Source organism: Herpailurus yagouaroundi, unplaced genomic scaffold, assembly GCF_014898765.1.
Source record: "Herpailurus yagouaroundi ecotype Mexico unplaced genomic scaffold, PumYag 181, whole genome shotgun sequence".
Classification (NCBI taxonomy): domain Eukaryota; kingdom Metazoa; phylum Chordata; class Mammalia; order Carnivora; family Felidae; genus Herpailurus; species Herpailurus yagouaroundi.
Window position 1 is genome coordinate 2,319,506 of NW_024412412.1, and position 17,957 is coordinate 2,337,462.

The window sequence follows — 17,957 nt, forward strand, 5'->3', positions numbered from 1 at the left end:
CATAGAATATTAATTTGCATGGTTTTTAATCATTTTGGTAAATTGGGTTATAGTGTTCATTTCTTTTGCAAGTTTCCTCTCTTTCTTTCTTTCTTTCTTTCTTTCTTTCTTTCTTTCTTTCTTTCCTTTCTTTCCTTCTTCCTTCCTTCTTTCCTTTTTCTTTCTTTCTCTCTTTCTTCTTTCCTTCCTTCTTTCTCTTCTCTTCCTTTCTTCTTTCCTTCCTTCCTTTCCTTCTTTCTTTCTTTTTATCTTTCTTTCATTCCTTCTTTCTTCCTTCCTCTTTCTTCTCTTTCTTGTTTTCTTTCCTTCCTTCCTTCCTTTCTCTCTTTTCTTTATTTCATTTTTCTTTCTTTTCTTTCTTTCTTTCTTTCTTTCTTTCTTTCTTTCTTTCTTTCTCTTTTCCTTCCTTCCTTCCTTCCTTCCTTCCTTCCTTCCTTCCTTCCTTTTTCTTTCTTATTTCTTTCTTTCATTATTTTTATTTAATTTTTTTTCTTAAGTAGGTTTCAGGCCCAGTGTGGAGCCCAACATGGAGCTTGAACTCACAACTCTGAGATCAGGACCCGAGCTGAGACCGAGTCAGAAGCTTAACCAACTGATTCACCCAGGCGTTTTTCTTTAAATCAAAGGTATGTTCTTGAGACAGGAGCCTCTGGTCCCAGGTGCACACGTATGGGCTTATGCCTCCCGAGAGGACTGGATGCCTGTTACTGCACCAAAAGCATTCAACTTACCACCCTAGGTATGTAAGGACAGGAAGATGGGCTACAACTAAACACTGAGTAGTGTCAGGTCAGTGACCACGTAAAGACTCATAGGGCACATCCACATGGCAAGTGTCTGGTACAGACAGGTGTGCTGGGCCTGGCCCAGGTCCCCAGGCTGTGAGATGCCCTTCTCGTGCACAGAGAAGAAAGCAATGCATCGTAATACTCTTGGAGTGATTTCTCTCTTCGTTCTCCCGCATTAAGCACTTCCTTTACACATAACCCCGTGGATGAAGCAGTACCAGGGGCCTGAAACAATGGCACCAGCACCTTCCCTAAAAGAAACCTTGGGACAAATTAAAAGCTGCTTTAATAGCCACAAGAGGATAACGTGACGAAATGAGATAAACCAAAAGACGTCTTCTAAGCAGTATCGCAAAGCTACCCTTTCAGCCCCTAACATCTCTTAACGTAAGCATTTGAGACAATGTCTTGTCATCCCTTATGGACCCTGAGCACTGCCCAAAGCTGCTGGTCCCCTCTCTGGTCGGGTTTATGCACATGAGTGTATTAATTCACCTGACGAGACTTGCATGGAATCCGGCCAAGGAAGCTCGTGGAAAGCGTCCCGGCTTCTGAGCAGTTCTGTGAGCCGCTTTACCTCCAGTCCTTCGTTGTTGCATATGTTCAGGGACACCAGGGCTCGGGGGTGGTGGGTCCTGGTTGCAGGGGCTGGATGTGGAGGGGAGCAGCCAGGGGCAGGGGGGCGCTGGGCCCCTGAGAGGCTGTGTCAGGGCACATCACGGACATGCTGTCTCCATCTGTTAAGTGCAATTACACTGATGGGTCCCCTAAACGCAAGTAGAAGTACCAGGTCTGGAAGACTGAAGAAGAAAAGATCAAAAGGTGGGAGGTAGCTGTTTCAGGAGAACAGCTCGGACGCGGCCGTGGGGAAGGATGGGCTCATCTCCTGGGCGGTCAGTGTTCATCCTGCCACACGCATCTCATGTGTCTCCAGGAGGAGAGTGGTTCTGGCTCGCGGACAGATGGAGGGCTGTGGCAGGCATGCTACCGAAACAGATGGTCACGAGGGCACAGGTTCCCAAGGGATAGCCACGTGCTGCCACCACCAAAAGGGGAGAACCGCCAGACTTCAGAGGCAACGGCGTCCAGAGAAGGAGACAGTGCTGTGTGTGGCCATCCTGGTGCCATTAGTCAGTGGGATGACCCTGTCGTCCTCTGGAAGGAAGCACCTCCACCACGGTGACAAAGTCAGAGCTTCCTGATTATTGCAAAGAGCCGTCGCTTAGAACGGACTGCGTATCCCTATGTTGTGGACATCCCAGGTCATGCTGAGAATGTGTAAAACTCACAGCCCTTCCAGAAAAAGTCTCCAGCAGTGAGCATGAGAGCTGGGGTATACTTGGCTCAGGTTCTGTAGCCACCTGAGGACCTACTCCGTGCAGAACGCTTGCCACATGATAAGTACGCCAGACGCTGGAGACAGATTTTGGAGACGACGTAGTAATTCCTAGTCAGTTTTCTTTTTTCTTAATTTTTTTAATGTTTTATTTATTTTTGAGAGAGACAGTGAGAGACAGTACAAGCAGAGGAGAGACAGAGAGAGAGGGAGACACAGAATCTGAAGCGGGATCCAGGCTCTGCTAAGCTGTCAGCACAGAGCCCGACGCGGGGCTTGAACTCGTCAACCTCGAGAGATCATGACCTGAGCCGAAGTCAGCCGTTCAACCGACTGAGCCACCCAGGCGCCCCTCCTAGTCAGTTTTCAAGATGCACAGGTAGAAAAGTCAGCTCAGATTAAAGTTCTCACATGGGGGCGCCTGGGTGCCTCAGTCAGTTAAGCAACAAACTCTTGATATCGGCTCAGATCACAATCTCACGGTTCTGTGAATTTGAGCCCCACATCGGGCTCAGCACTGACTATGGCGAGCCTGCTTGGGATTCTCTCTCTGCCTCTCTCTCTCAAAATAAATAAATAAACTTTAAAAAAATTACAAAAAAATAAAGTTCTTGTTTGATTTCAGCGTGTTAGACTGTGTTACAACCACAGGATGACTTCAGGGCTCTTGAATTCCAGTTTAATTTCTTAAAAACTTCTTCAGGGCAGATTATGTGTGAGCAATTCTGGGAGATATTAACACTCATATTGTGGAGTAGTTATACCTCTCGGAATTTTTAACTTGGGGTAATTTTTAACACAGTGAGGACCAAACAGAATCATTTACAATGAAAATGAGAACTTTTTTTTTCATTGCAGAAAAAGAAAATCCTGATGAATTTAATAATGTAGTTTTAGGGAAAACAAGAAGGTGAGGAGAAAACTGATCTCTACTGTCACCCTGTCTAGCTGTGCATCCTTGGGCAAATTGACCAGCCTCTTGGAACTTCTGTGTCGTCATCTATAACATGAAAATTTACACCGACTTTGCTGTATTCGGAGGACTATCTGAAGTTAGGCAGGTCGTGTGGAAGGAAAAAAGTCTGGTGCATAATAGGCCCTAAAAACACCCGTGGACCCAAAGAGATCCAGAGTCTAAGTGAGATATCAAAACTCTGGTTTCTTAGAAGTCACGGTGGGGCTATTTTTTTTTTTTTTATTGGTTGTTTTTCATTTTGTAATAACTTGACTCCCAGGAAAATTAGTATATCATTCTGTTTAACTGCAGGATGTTCAGCTTGATGGGCCACCGAGGAGTTGTAAAGTGTTGTGTTTTCTCTCAGCTCCAAAATGAGTGGACCGCAGCTGGCCTTGAATTTTAAAGGCTGAGGGAGGGAAATTTTTGAGCCTTCTTCAAGTGTGATATTTGAAAAGCTTTGTTCAATGAGTCCCTCAAGTCCTTACGTGGCATGTTCCCACACCATAGACCTCTACAGAAAGGACTCCTCTCACGGGGTTTAGGTAGACCACGGAGAAATACGTCAGCTTCCCCCTGCCACCCTCCGAATCATGCTCACTCACAAGCGTGCTGTTTGTTCATCACGCCCACGATGCCAACGTCTGGGGGGAAACACTGAGCCTGGTTCTAAGTGCAGGGAGAGCCCCTTACGAACGCTTGCACTCTTTTCCTCCCGACACAGACTCCACTCACCTGTTATGGTGAAATAAATTCGTGCACACACGAGGCTAAAATAAAGTCACACCAAAAACTAGAAATCTAAAATTAAATATTTAATTAGAACTCTGATTTGCTTTAAAGGTAGGTGGCATTGCACAGGCTATATTACACTCTCTTTATAATGTTTTTGACAAAAAAGAAAGATACTGTTCATTTTAACAGGCCACTTTAATATTAATACATGTGTAATAGGGTCGGAACTGAAAATCAGCGAGGGGTGGTACATTGTACATTATTGGGAAAATTACAGTTCTGTATTTGTAAAAACATTTATTTTTTTAACAATTTACCTACATTAATCAAAAAATTACAGCATATTTAATAATTTTACAAATTCTTCATAAAAAATATATCTCTGTACAAAAAGGTCGTTTGCACCTACTTCATGTCAGCAGCATGTGGCGAGATGGTAACACGGGGCGGGCAGAGGTGCGATGGGTTTCCTGATCGTGATACCAGCGTTCTGTCCCCCTTTTTTTTTTTTATAATAGCTTTTTGTTGTTGTTGTTTACAAAATATCTTACAGAAGAAAAAAATTATTGCAGCTAGCCTGAAGAAAGGCAAGATGTGTGATACGAGCAGCAGTTTTAAACAGCTCTGAAGCACATAACCTGTGTTAGCATGGGGTCCTTCCCGCACACGGTTCTGGGCGCTTCCAGAAGGAGTCTTGCAGCCCCACGGCGGAAGGCGCGTGTGCGGCCCACCTGCACGCGCGCCTCCACACCTTGCAGGGGATCTGGTTCGATACCGCGCACACACCCTAGGAAGAAACTCGGCGGACTTCTCGCAGGACCATCGCATGTTGTATTTGGGGTTTAATAACATGCTCCAAAGTGGCAACCAAAGGTCGGGTTTACTGTGCACACAAAGGAAAATGATATCTAATATCTGATATGTGGTTGCCGCGTGTATGTATGTCCTGTCGTTTCAGGAATTTGTAACGTCATTGACCGGCAAGCAGGTCAGGGATGGGGGGAGAGAGACATTGATTCAGACTCTGAAGTCAGCATTTTGCACCTAGTTTGAATGACTCAAACTTAGATATATGTACAATATATTTATATGTATATATGTATGTATATATATACACCTAATATATATAGTAACCCTGTTCTCCCCTGCACACAGCGATCCTGGAACTTCCTCACGCTCCCTTTCCGTGCCCGGTCAGTGTGCGTGTTAGGAGCCTGGCTCTGGCTGACCTTGTCTAGTCTAAGGAGAAAAATCCGCGTAAGGGCCCCAGGCTGCAAAGCAAATCTCCAGTCACGTTATCAGGTTGGCCAGAGGAAAAGGTGCTGGGAATTCAGTGTGATACTAAGGAATTTGTCATTTGGAGTTCAAAAGGCAAAGAAGCAACTAGAAGAGGTCAGTTATGTCCTCCTAACAGCATAGGACCCTTCAAACGAGCAACGCGACAGTGGGCACCAAGGATCAAATATCCGCTAAAGCGTTCAAATCAAAACACATGACATGAAAGAAGGAACTATTATCCTGACAGGTTTTTGTGTCTTTTTTTTTCCTTTTTTTTTTTTTTTTCACTTTTGAAGCCCTGCATTTAAACATGCAACAGAGACACCACTATATCGGCCTTAAAGCTAGGTGTGAATACGCCCACAACAACAGGAATGAAACGCTCTACAGACGCTGCTCTGGAATGTGAGAAGGGAGACGTTTTCCATATGGGGGGTACGTACTTAAAATGCAAATAACAAAATAAGCACTGCCTTTTCAAAACGCTTTTAGCCAACAGTTATAAATAAAAATAAACTCGGTCTTCACTGTGGTTTTGTGACATCACCATCTCATTGCCATGTCTTCTATTTCATCCTTTGATGTTTTTATCCGCACTGGGGACCACACCCATTTCCTTCCTACCATCAATCAGAATTTAATGTATGAGAAATTTTAAACGTGAAAAATCCAGTTGTCTTTGCATCTGGAACTAGCACGAAACGAAGGACACAGTGATGTGTAAAATGTGTCACCGGGAAAGAGGAGCGTGTGTAATGTTTCCTGGCCTCTGGAGGGACATCTGATGCTCTGCTCCCGGACGGTTCCCACTGAGTTCAAGGGGCGACTGCACAGCACTGTCCTTCAATGCCACGGCAGAGAGTGGCGGTGCTCTGGAAGAACAAACTGTGATGCGGAGGGAAGGCTACAGTGAGCCAAGCCTCACAAGCTCATGAGCTATCTAAAATAAATTACTACTGACATTCTCCACGGCAAAGAGAAGCTCAGCAGCCCCCTGGCCACGCAATACAGCAGTACTGGCGGTCACGGGTGCTGCTAAAGGGAACAGAGTGTGCGGCAACTGCAAAGCCCTCTGGTGTTTCCCCCCTCTCGACATCGTCAATGACTTCAACACACATATGCAGCTAAAAGAAGCAATGATAAAATAAATCTCTTCAACACCACGTTTCCCTTTAAAACCTGTGCCATATCTGGGGATGTTTTCTTTTGCTAAGATGCCAACTGAACGGATGGATGGTGGATGTTTCGCTGGACAGCATGAGAAGATGCTTATATACAATGGATAGTGTGTATAAACCCTGTGTAAATAGTTTATTTTTTTTTATCAGAATCTTACTCAGTCATTCATAACACACTAGTGCAAAAAATTGTGCATCAAAAATTCTGCAATAGAACGGCTGACTGGGAAATTTGCAAATGGCCCTAGGAATGGACACCGAGGGGAGCCATGAGTCCTCAAAGCTTGTCAGGTCTCAGGAAGGACAGAGTGAAGCGTTTGTAGGTGTGTGCATCTCTACCAGAAAGGTTTCTTCAAGAGAGCTCTGTTGTTGTTGTTGTTGTTGTTGTTGTTGTTTTTCAGAGTATTCATATTTATGGGGGTTAAAAAAACAAAACAACATATTGTGGTGCTATCATTTTATCACCGCACCCAGGGGATGTATCCACGTGCCCAGAAGATTGCATTGAAAGGCATCCCAGCCACACAGAAATACGAAAGTCTGAGGCATTAAGTACAAAGTATTGGCGTGACTCGGCAGTCTTCCTTGAGTGTGCCTTGATCCCGAGCAGATGAAGCCAGGCATGGAGAATCCACGTTCAGAATGCAGGTCTCTGTGTCACCCGATCCTCAGGAGACTCTGGCGCACGTGACTGGAGATTCCCGCCGCACGGACGCCAGCAGAAGATGTGAAAGATCACCGCAGCAAAGCCAAGACTAGAAGGGAGAGTGGTATGTGGCACCAAAGGAGTTACTGCTTGTCCGACAGAGGTATGGCTATGAATCAGTCCTAATGGGGCACTGAGGGCTATACCACTGTGCACACTGTGTTCAGAGTTGTGTCAAACCGCACAGCCTTTGCCTCTGTGGGTTTTAAGTTTGTATCATACATAGGGTTTTCAAATGAAGCTTGTCCATTGCTGTTTTCGTGTCCGGCATAGCCGTTGTATTGAACTTTTGGTCTCGTTCTAGAGGGGAAAGAAGGAACAGACCGTTAGTGCCCAGATTTCAAGAAAAGAGGCACAGCAGCTGGGGCCTGAGTACAAGACGTCACGCCCGACTCAGCAGGGAAACACACACACACGGCTGTGGGGAAGGGTGTGCGCCGCCACGCTCGCAGACCTTTCTCTTTTTTAGAATTGGTTGTTGGGATTACAGAGACGGTTAAAAAAAATGGAAGCTGTTTCTAAAATCAAAGAGTTAGCTGCCGTTTACAAATATTCTTTGCAACACGGGGAACTCATCAATGCCGGGGTCCGAGTTTGGTTTAGACATTTGTCATTTGTAAGTTGTTATGACCCTGAGAAAGTCACTGTTCAGTCACTCTCTAAAACATAAGATGCTGAATCAAGATGTCAACCCTTAAGGACTGTTCAGATCAAATGAAAATAGGAACATAAACTTTAGTTCACTGCTATTATAATGTTCACCAAATACTAGCTATTCTTGTAATATAATATAACCAGTGACTAAGTTATGGAAAAGACATTCAACTGTTTGTCAAACTACTGGTTACAGGTTCTAATGAAAGAAACCCCCTGTGTATGATCTAACTTTAGAGAATTAAAGTAATTTTAGATGGAAAAGACTTAAAGCTGTCTAGTCTGTTCCCCCATGGTTTTTTTTTTCCAGAGAAATTATATAAGGCAAATACATCAGGTGGTAAAAACCCAACTTTAATGTCAACAACCACACTAGCAAAAACATTATTGATGCTTCTGTTTTAGTGACTTAGCTAGTAAATTTTCTTAACTTACGTTACGTTCATTGAGAAAAAAAGAGAATTCTGAGCGTGTACGTTTCACAGAATGAGGTTCCTGTCAACTGCCCCAGGAGTTGGAGACGTCTTTGACATTGAACTTGAAAATGCTCCAGTAGCAAAATGGAATAAACTAATGCAGCCAAACGTTAATGAAGTTAAAAGCTGGCTAAATCCCCTGTGTAGTCTCCCCGGTCAGGGGTCACCACCATTCCCAAATTGCCAGGGAAACCCCACAGAGTTGGATGGGACCCGAGGACTGCAGAGAACGAAGCGTGTGGGAGTCCTGCGTCAGGAGCCCTGGCTCTGACGGAGGAAACACTTCCAAGTGTAATGAGAGCAAGTCAGAAATGAGCAGGAATAAGGTTTTAACTCGAGAAACGTGGAGCCAACTGCTTAAGGAACTTTTACATCTGTAGAGGGTAAGAAGCCAGTGGAGAGCAAACGCATAGCTTGGTGCGTTCCCTGGGTACATGGCAATAACTCAAAGGAAAATGAACTTACGACGTGCCTGGGTGACCGGGCGTGGCTTGGTTGCTCCTGCAGAAACCCCCCAATTCTGAGAACTATAAGCAGTCACACTGGCTTAATGGCTCATGAGAGCCATGAGATTAGACAACCTTCTGTCACGTTCTAGACACAGCGCGGCCTCTCGGATGACAAGCATGATGGGCAACATTGTGCGAGAGCCACACTGAGATTAAATCCCACCAGCTTACAAGCGTGGAAATGAAGGAAGGGGTCAAATTCACAAAAGGACCAAATGATGTCTCCCTCCCCACTGCTTCCGTGGTCTGTGATCTACCCTCACGCATTTCCTGTGCTGACACACCAAATACTGAAATACAGGATGTTGTGGTAGGGAAGCTTCTAGGGTTAAAAGACTACAGCTGTGATATATACTGAATATTCTCCCCAATGTTATGTCATCTTAAAATTAAGATATAACAAAAAGTGCTGAATTGTGTAGGGCTGTTTTTTGAAAGGATCAGAGACGCGCCGGAGGGAGCTGTCTCTGAGACATACAAAGATCGGCCTTGCTGGGAGCTGCGTCAATGAGACGCTCACTGGCAGGTGGGGATGCCGTCTGACTCCTGCACGTGGGTCCCCCCGTAGGGGGGGCTTCCAGAGACCCCCCTACAGACAGGGAAATGTCAATAGGTGGGGTAAAAGAACTTTAATGAACTGCATGTTAACCTTGGGGTTAACATGAATGCCAAAAAAATTAAAAAAAAACAAAAAACAAAAATGAATTTGTAGGAATTACAAATTCCTACTGTATGTGTATCTATAAGGGTATTATGTTTCCTAGAGAACCTTGCGAAAGAAGATGTACTTTTAATTTACAGAATTAATGGTGTTTTATTGGATAAAGTGGCGGGATATCTTTTCTTACATTTACTACATTTACTACATTTTCAACTAGCCCCAAGGAGAAATTTGAAGATAAGGCTCACCAGACTTATATGCAGAGAATACTGTTTTCTCCATAATAATAATAATAACAATTATTAATAATTATATAATAATATTAGTTATTTGATTATATAATTATATGTCAATATATATTAAAACTTACTAATAATAGTAATTATTATTATTAATACAGATGTGTCAATCTTTAATTCTGTAAGTACCTTCTGAGATTCCTTTTACTGAATTATATTTTTAAAATAAGTACATTCCAACTAGAGGAAAAGTGTACACATGCACGTGATCACATAGCAATATAATTTTGAAGTGACATTCCTACTCTTTTATGTATTTTTGCAAAGCATAAGAAAGCACATATTTGAAGCTATGCTGTGAGACATTAAAAAAAATCCTACACCACATTTTCCTTTTTTTTTAAACCAGGATTAAACAGAAATATCTGTATCACATAAATGAACGTAGACCACATTTAACATACCTTAATATCTTAGAGAATCATGGTTTTTTTTTTCTATTTTTCTTTTGTTTTCTTAGTTTCTTGTTATTATATATAGGGAATACCACTATTCTAAGTAGTATTTTAGAACAGTTTGGCATATGCCATGTTCATCCAGGTAATATATTATCCAGAGAAAGACAACAAGTATAAGGACTTATAATTCCTCCACGGCTTTTTTTTGGTGGGGGGGGGGCAGGGATCCACATTAACTCCAAGGAAAGGATCTACTTCACTAAAGTTGTTTTTCTGCAATTTTGACCTGTTTCAGTTAGCAGGGATATGCAAATTAATAGATATTCAGAACACTTTTTCAAGCGATGGAACATGTGATATCTCTTACTACATAGTGAGAGCTCAAAGAAAGGAATAAACCCACAATTTCTAGATCACAGATTCATGGAGCTGAAAGAACTCAGAGACCATTCCGTTCAATCTTCTTCTGGAAGGTGGAAATGCTGTCTCAGTGTTCCCGACAACCGTCCACCGATCTTAAAAGTAGAAATGTAATCCTTTATTGTGTCTTTGAGTGGACTACGAAACACAGCATGTCACTTCTTCATCCATCTATTTATTCTCCTAAAGTTCATTACTCGAAGTCGCCCCGCTGAAAAAGTACGGCGGACAACGCAAAGCAAAGCCTTGCCATGTGGGCATCGTTAACGTCAGAGAGAAAACCGTGGAGCTGTGGGGAGCGTGTGACCGGGGGCAGTGTGCATTCCCCAGACCAGGGCCTCGCAAGCACGCCGGCGTTTTACGGTACCTGTGTTTGTAGAGGTAAAACGCAAATCCGGACAAAATCAGAGCGAAGAACGGAACGAGAATCGCAGCTGCGACCGAGCCGCTGCTAGTGCCGTGGTAATGATTTGAAGGCTCTTGGTCCGAGTTTAAGGGATCTGGAGAACAAAACGAATAATTAGTTTGCAGGTCCCGCGTTCATACTGGAAGATAAGCCTCTGGCAACTTTTATGAACGGGGCCCGAGCCTCCAAAGAGTTGAATTCCATCGATAGACGGACAGTCTTGTTGAAAGATTTTAACGTCTGTTAACGATCAAGTTACAAAAAATGAATTATTCCTTAATGGCCTTCAAGAAAACCATGAAAAAAATTTCACGTGTCAAATGTGAGAAAGGCGAAAGGGGCACCATACATTGTGACTTTGACTTTCGGTCAGATACATTTGCATTGAAACTGAAACTGAAAGCATCCATATGGTTTTGTCTATGTATGTGGACGTATCTATGGGTACCATTGGCTGTTATATCCTTTCCTAAGACACAGACTCCAGCGAAACGGTAGCTGATGAAATTACGTAAATATTCCAGGGGTCTATATAAATGACATTACATTCTCTGTATGCAAATATATTGGTGTAACCTCTTTCATTTTAGGTACATTGCAGAATTCGTTAGGGTTTAAGAATGCTCAAAAAAAGGATATAGCTCAATGTCATCATGCCAGTTTCCATGAGGACACGGAAGGATGACAAAACATGATCTCTGTCCATCGAAAGGGAAGGCGGATGTAAACACCTCAAATGTCATGAAAGTGACGTAACTATGAATTTATAATCCACGTGTACAGAGTGTCAAATAGATGCACGGCCAAGACAGAGATGCAAACGATGAAAACTCAAATTAGAAAACACTTCTCAAGCGATTCCTTCCAGATAAGAAAGTTTGATCTAGGGGCGCCTGGGTGGCTCAGTCAGTTAAGCGTCCGACTTCGGCTCAGGTCATCATCTCGCGGTCCGTGAGTTTGAGCCCCGCATCAGGCTCTGTGCTGACAGCTCAGAGCCTGGAGCCTGTTTCAGATTCTGTGTCTCCCTCTCTCTCTGACCCTCCCCTGTTCATGCTCTGTCTCTCTCTGTCTCAACAATCAATAAATGTTAAAAAAAAAAAAAAAGTTTGATCTAAACTGTTTACCCATAACACAAAAATTGAAATGTATTTGGCTTAATCGCTTGAGCTCACTCAATGCACGTGTGTGAGGGATTATATGACTGGGGTCATCTGGATATAGCAGAATTGTGAAAAATCAGTTGACCTGCTTTTAGAAGTGTAGTACCAGAATTTACGGAATGTTAAATACAAGAGAAGTTTTGTTTCATTTTCTTTCACAAACCATGAATGTAAGTAAACAATCAAATATATTTAAATAGCTTTTCAAACAAAAAATCCTCTTTTCTCATTAAAAACATGGCAAGAATTTGACTTGTCGTCGCATCCACAGATGCCGGATTGCGCTACTCCTTACCGTCCTAAGTTCTAACATGAACATATTTTATAATTGATGTTCGCTCTTGTAACTTGACCATATTTCTTTGAGATCCTTCCTCATCAGCACATATGAATCAGGTAATTTTTCACTTTCAGAGGCATCCACAGCCCCCACGCGAGGGGAAAATGCCAGATACATGTTCTCTCTAAACTCACGCCCCATTGGATGCCCCCACCCTGGGCAGTGAACTGGGGTGACTGACGCACAGCACCGAGGTGGCTCGGAAGCCATCCCATGGCTGTGGCGGCTGGGGAGCCTTGAGGACAATGCTGAGTGTCCCCGGTGGTGGGTCCAGCAGCAGTGGTGCAGCAGTAACAGCCAGCACCCAGGGTGACAATGTCCCGTACAGGGCGCCGAGGCAGCCCGCTCAGATGGCACCCACTCCACAGACTTGCGGTGACACTGAAAGGTCAGGACGCCTCCCTGCCTCAACAGTGCACACGGCACACGGCCACAAGTCCAGCAGGACCTGTGTGTACTAGGACAGGAGTTGCACTGTGCCAAGGGAGCTCGTCGGCTAGACTTCCTCTTGAACCCCCAGTGCCTACGAGAGAACTGAGGACACAGTAGTGGCTCAATACGTGCGTGTCAAGTGAAAGACGGTGCTGCCATGTGGTACTTCAGCATCTATCAGTTTCCATGAAGTTACCACACCTCATTCTCCAGCTTTCTGTAGTTCTGTGAATCTCTTTGCCTCATTCTAATGAATTTGTGTTCTGCTTAAATTAACCGAAGTTACTTTCTTGTTATCCACAGACAAGACTGTCTACGTTTGAACATAATAGGCATCGGACTTCTCATCAATAAAATCGTGGAAAATCAACCTGCCGCAAGAGACTGCCCATCGTAACACAGAGTAACATAAAAGAAGGTCTTTGGGAGCTTCTCAATGATCACGCCTTCAGGGGCTCCTGGCGAGTTTCATGTATTTACTCTCGTTTCAAAGATTTAAAGGGTAATACACGCACATGATAGTCATTAAAATGGCACAAAAGATACACAAATAATATAATGTTCTTCCAGCAATGGACTATTAATATATACGTTTGTTTCCCTTTCATACTTTTCTAAAAACATGGGAATACGATATACATTTTTTGTGTTTGGCTTTTTCAACTTAACCATCCATCTTTGAAATTTTTCCATCAGCACACATGAATTAGATTTATTTTTTTTTAGGTGTATAGTATACTATTAATTGGATATGCCAGAAATTTTTCAGCCAGTCTACCTTTGAAGGACATTTAGGCCATTTCTAGTATTTTTCTAATGTCGCAATGAAATCTTTTTTCTGTAGCTACCCAGCAGCAGGAGTCTAAACATACAGGATAAATTCTATGAAGCAGAATCATTGCCTACCAGAATTTGTAACTTTTCGCGTGGCTAAATCTTACCAGATTGTCCTCCAAAGTGGTGCTCTGATTTCATTTCAACCATTATTTCATGAGGAGTGCTACAAAACACTTGGGCAATTGTGTGGTATCCAACCGCTAGCCTCTTCCCCTCCCATGCCCTCCCCTCCCATTGGCCCTCCTCCTTCATACTATCTCTACTCTTGCTGCTCTGACAAATCATTTGTTCCTCATTCACATATCTTTGTTTAAGAACGAGGGCAAGCATCTCTTCACATGGAATAAGCTAGCCATTCAATTTTTTAAAAGATCACTATTGAAAGAACTTCATACACTAGAGTACCCACCCAAAGTACATCTAAATCTACCGATAGACAAAGATCGTATATATATCTATATATATATATATATGTATGTGTGTGTGTGCGTGTGTGTACATGATATACATATATGTGTACACACACACACAATGGGATATTACTCAGTCAAAAATAAAAAAAAATTAAAAAAAAAAGAATGAGGTCTTGTCATTTGTGACAACGTGGATGGACCTGGATAGTATGATGCTGAGTGAAATAAGTCAGACAGAGAAAGACAAGTACCATAGCTTTCACTCACATGTGGACTATAAAAATAAACAAAAAACAAACAGACCCTTGAACTGAGAACAAACTCGTGGTTGCCAGAAGGAGGGTGGATGGGGGGGGTGAAATGAAGATAAAGGGGATGAAGAGGCACGAATTTCCAGTTATCAAGTAAGTCACGGAGATGAAAGGTACAGCTTAAGATATACTATGAACAATAATGAAATAACGTCGTATGGTTGGCAGATGGTGGGCGCACTTATCGTGGTGACCCCTGAGCAAGGAATGGGCTTGTGGAAACACTGTGTCCTACACCTGAAACTGACATAACGTTGCATGTCAATTTCAATAACAAATAAAACATAAATAAAAGTAATGAAAACAAAAAAATAATAATAATACAGCAAAGCTACAGTCCACAGTCTTTTAGTATGTGCACATGGTGTCATCATCATCGTTACGATTTAAGAACACTGCTGTCTTCCCTAAAGGAAACCCAGCATCCTCACCCTCCAACCTCTAGCTCCAGGCGACCACTGATCTGTTGTCTGTGTCTTCAATCTGCCTATTCTGGATGGTTTGTTTGTTTGTTTATTTAAAATTTTTAATGTTTATTTACCTTTGAGACAGAGACAGAGTGTGAGCTGGGGAGGGGCAGAGAGAGAGGGAGACACAGAGTCAGAAGCTCCAGGCTCTGAGCTGCCAGCATAGAGCCCATCGCGGGGCTCCAACTCACGAGCTGTGAGATCATGACCTGAGCCGACGTCGGCCGCCCGACCGACTGAGCCACCCAGGCATCCCTGGGTGTAATCCTATGACGTGTATTTTGTGTGCGTGTGCATGGCTCCTCCTCCTAAGTATAATGTCTTCAAGACAACATTCCATTGTATGGATATAGCACGCTTTGTCTGTTCATTAGTTGACAGACATCTGGTGGCTTCCACGTCTGGGCTATTGGCAATAATGCTCCTACAAGCATCGGGCACACAGTTTTGTGTAAACATATGTTCTTACGTGTTCTGCTGGCCATGCCTGCAGGAGTGAAATGGCTGCATCTTTTGGTAACTTTCTGTGTAACTGCTTGATGAAGGGCCAGGCTGTTTTCTACAACACCTGCACCACGGTTACATCCCGTCCGTGAAGTAGGACAGCTCCAATCTATCCACAATTTTGCCGCCTCTCACCCACGTGACCATCACCATCCCAGTGCTGTGAGATGGTGCCTCACTGTGGTTTATGTTTCCTGAATGACTAGTGATGTTGAGCAGCTTTTCGTTGCTTATCGATCATGTGTACCTACGTGGAGAGAGGTCTATTCAAATCCTTTGCTGACTTTTCAGTCAGGTTATTTGCTTTTGTTTTCTTGAACCTGAAAAGCCCTTTCTGTATTCTGGAATACAAGTCGCTTAACAGATGCATGTTTTACACTGGTTTTCTTCCATACTGTTTGCGTGTGTGTGAGGTTGGGGGTGGGGTGATTCAGTTTAAATGGGGAAGCCAATTTATCATTCGGGTTCCTACTGGAGTTTCTGCATTAGGGTGGTCTTTCAACCCACGCTGGTTTAGTATCCATTTAAAGATCACTGTCTTCCCGTTTATCTACTGACTGTAGATGATTAAGAGGCGGTTTATTTTCATCCATGAAAATAGGGGTTAGCCAAACTAGTGAGGTGAACTATTTTTCCTGACAATAAACTCATCATCACGTGGGAATAAAGATTCCGTGCTAAAGCAGGCTGCTATTTTGTCGGATCAGGAAGACATGGTGTCATGCAAGGAAAGGGGCAACAGCACAGTGATTGTACAGGCCGGGTTTGTCGGGTGAGTGAACCCAGAAGTCCACGGGGGATGGCGCACAGCTCCCCGGGGCGTCCTTAAGCGGAATTACTGGAGCATGTGCCGGGGGAGAAGGGAGGGTGCGTAACTCTAGGGTTTTTGGCTTAGAGCAAGAACAAACTTGACTCATCATTAGCGTTGGTCCAATGCATTTACTCTATGTCATTACCTCAAAATAACATAGCCCAATTTAAAGTACCACTGCTCACAGTGTAATTTAAAGCTCTTCTAGTTGGAGCTACTGCATTTGGAATGGTGGCATTAGAGTAGTTTACGATTGATTACTCTTTTTGGTAGAGTTTTTATTTTAAATATAATAATACACAGGTCGGTATGTGTATCCTTTGGAACCCCTCAGTATCTTGGTAAGAGTCTTATGAACTGAGTCGTGAGTGATAATCGTCACAAAATATTATACCCCTGTGCCTCTGAAAGGCAGCTCAGAGGTCAAAGCCTATATGGATAGAATGTTCCCCCCCAAATTATTATGTTAATAGTGTTCTACAAGTAGGGTATAAAGTAGTCTCTGTTGTTCAGGAGAAATGGGATACTAATCGCATTACAAACATGTGTTTTCTCATCCCCGTCAGCAGTGACAACCGCAGCGACTCTCGTGTGCAAAGAGCTTCTGCGTGCACAAAGTGAACGCTTTCCGCTGTCTCTTAATCTTCCCGACCACCCAGAAGGGACTTCCCCGCTGAGATGTCAGATGAAGACAGGCCCAAGAAGATTCTAACTCCTCCTCGATTACAAAACTAGCTGGTAGATGGGGGAAGAGTCTAACCTAGTGAATTTTTTTTTCACATATTTTCTTTCTCCGATAACTAAGGTAGAAATCAAGTAGCAGAGAAAGATCGGAAGCAGGGAAGGAGGATCTATCTGTCTATCTGCAGTAAACTTTTTCTTCCTGTAGAAGTCATGCGCCTCTCTCCCCGTCAATATACGGTCCTCACTTCTTTAGTGAAATACACTGAAATAGACTGCTTCTTATTAAATGTGACACATTGCATAAAACTATTGATTTAAGCAACTATGATAGTCGTGTGAGGTGCACGAGGAAGAGTTTTCCACACTTGACTGGCTGGAATCTCTAAAGGCAGAGTCTCTGGGCAGAGTCAGCTTGTCCTTCTCTGCCTGGACACCTCCCGAATGGAGGGCCCTGGTGTCTGTTTCTACTGTTCCCCAGAATAACTGCTTTAAAAATCTGATGTTCTGGGGCGCCTGGGTGGCGCAGTCGGTTAAGCGTCCGACTTCAGCCAGGTCACGATCTCGCGGTCCGTGAGTTCGAGCCCCGCGTCGGGCTCTGGGCTGATGGCTCAGAGCCTGGAGCCTGTTTCCGATTCTGTGTCTCCCTCTCTCTCTGCCCCTCCCCCATTCATGCTCTGTCTCTCTCTGTCCCAAAAATAAATAAACGTTGAAAAAAAAAAATGTATTGAAAAAAAAATCTGATGTTCTGATCATTAAAAATGGAAAACCTTTGTTGCCATAATATACGTTTCTTAGAAGTTAAAGATTTTTCCGTGCTTTCTTGGTTACTCCGAGTCCCTCTTCTAATTTTCTTCGGGCTATGTAGTTTACTTAGTTCCTTAATTGAGCTTCACCTTTGCTTCACTGTCTCCGTGTTTTTAGTATCTCTTCATATAGTAAGGATACTAGTTCCATATCTGGCCTACATACTGCATTCTTCCAGCTTTGTATTTGTCAGTTCTGCTGTGCCCAGCACTTCTTTTCCGTTCTGTTGTAAAACACGGTTGTCTCTCCCAATACTTTTGTTTATGTTTCCTCCAAGGTCGTGGCCTTTCCATTTCTTTTTTTTTTTTTTTAATTTTTTTTTTTCAACATTTATTTATTTTTGCGACAGAGAGAGACAGAGCATGAACGGGGGAGGGGCAGAGAGAGAGGGAGAC

At 43.3% G+C, this 17,957-nt stretch overlaps 1 protein-coding gene across 1 annotated transcript in view; it reads right to left on the reverse strand.

Annotated features, from left to right (window-relative positions):
• Positions 1–3,879: 3,879 nt before the first annotated feature.
• The window catches only part of CSMD1 (CUB and Sushi multiple domains 1), a 1,645,367-nt gene continuing 1,631,289 nt past the window's right edge, over positions 3,880–17,957 (reverse strand). Inside the window, exons 68-69 of the mRNA XM_040490416.1 lie at positions 10,761–10,893; positions 3,880–7,276 (exon numbers count right to left, since the gene is read on the reverse strand). Coding sequence (XP_040346350.1) covers positions 7,117–7,276; positions 10,761–10,893 — 293 coding nt within the window. The 3' untranslated portion in view covers positions 3,880–7,116. The remainder of the gene's footprint in view (positions 7,277–10,760; positions 10,894–17,957) is intronic.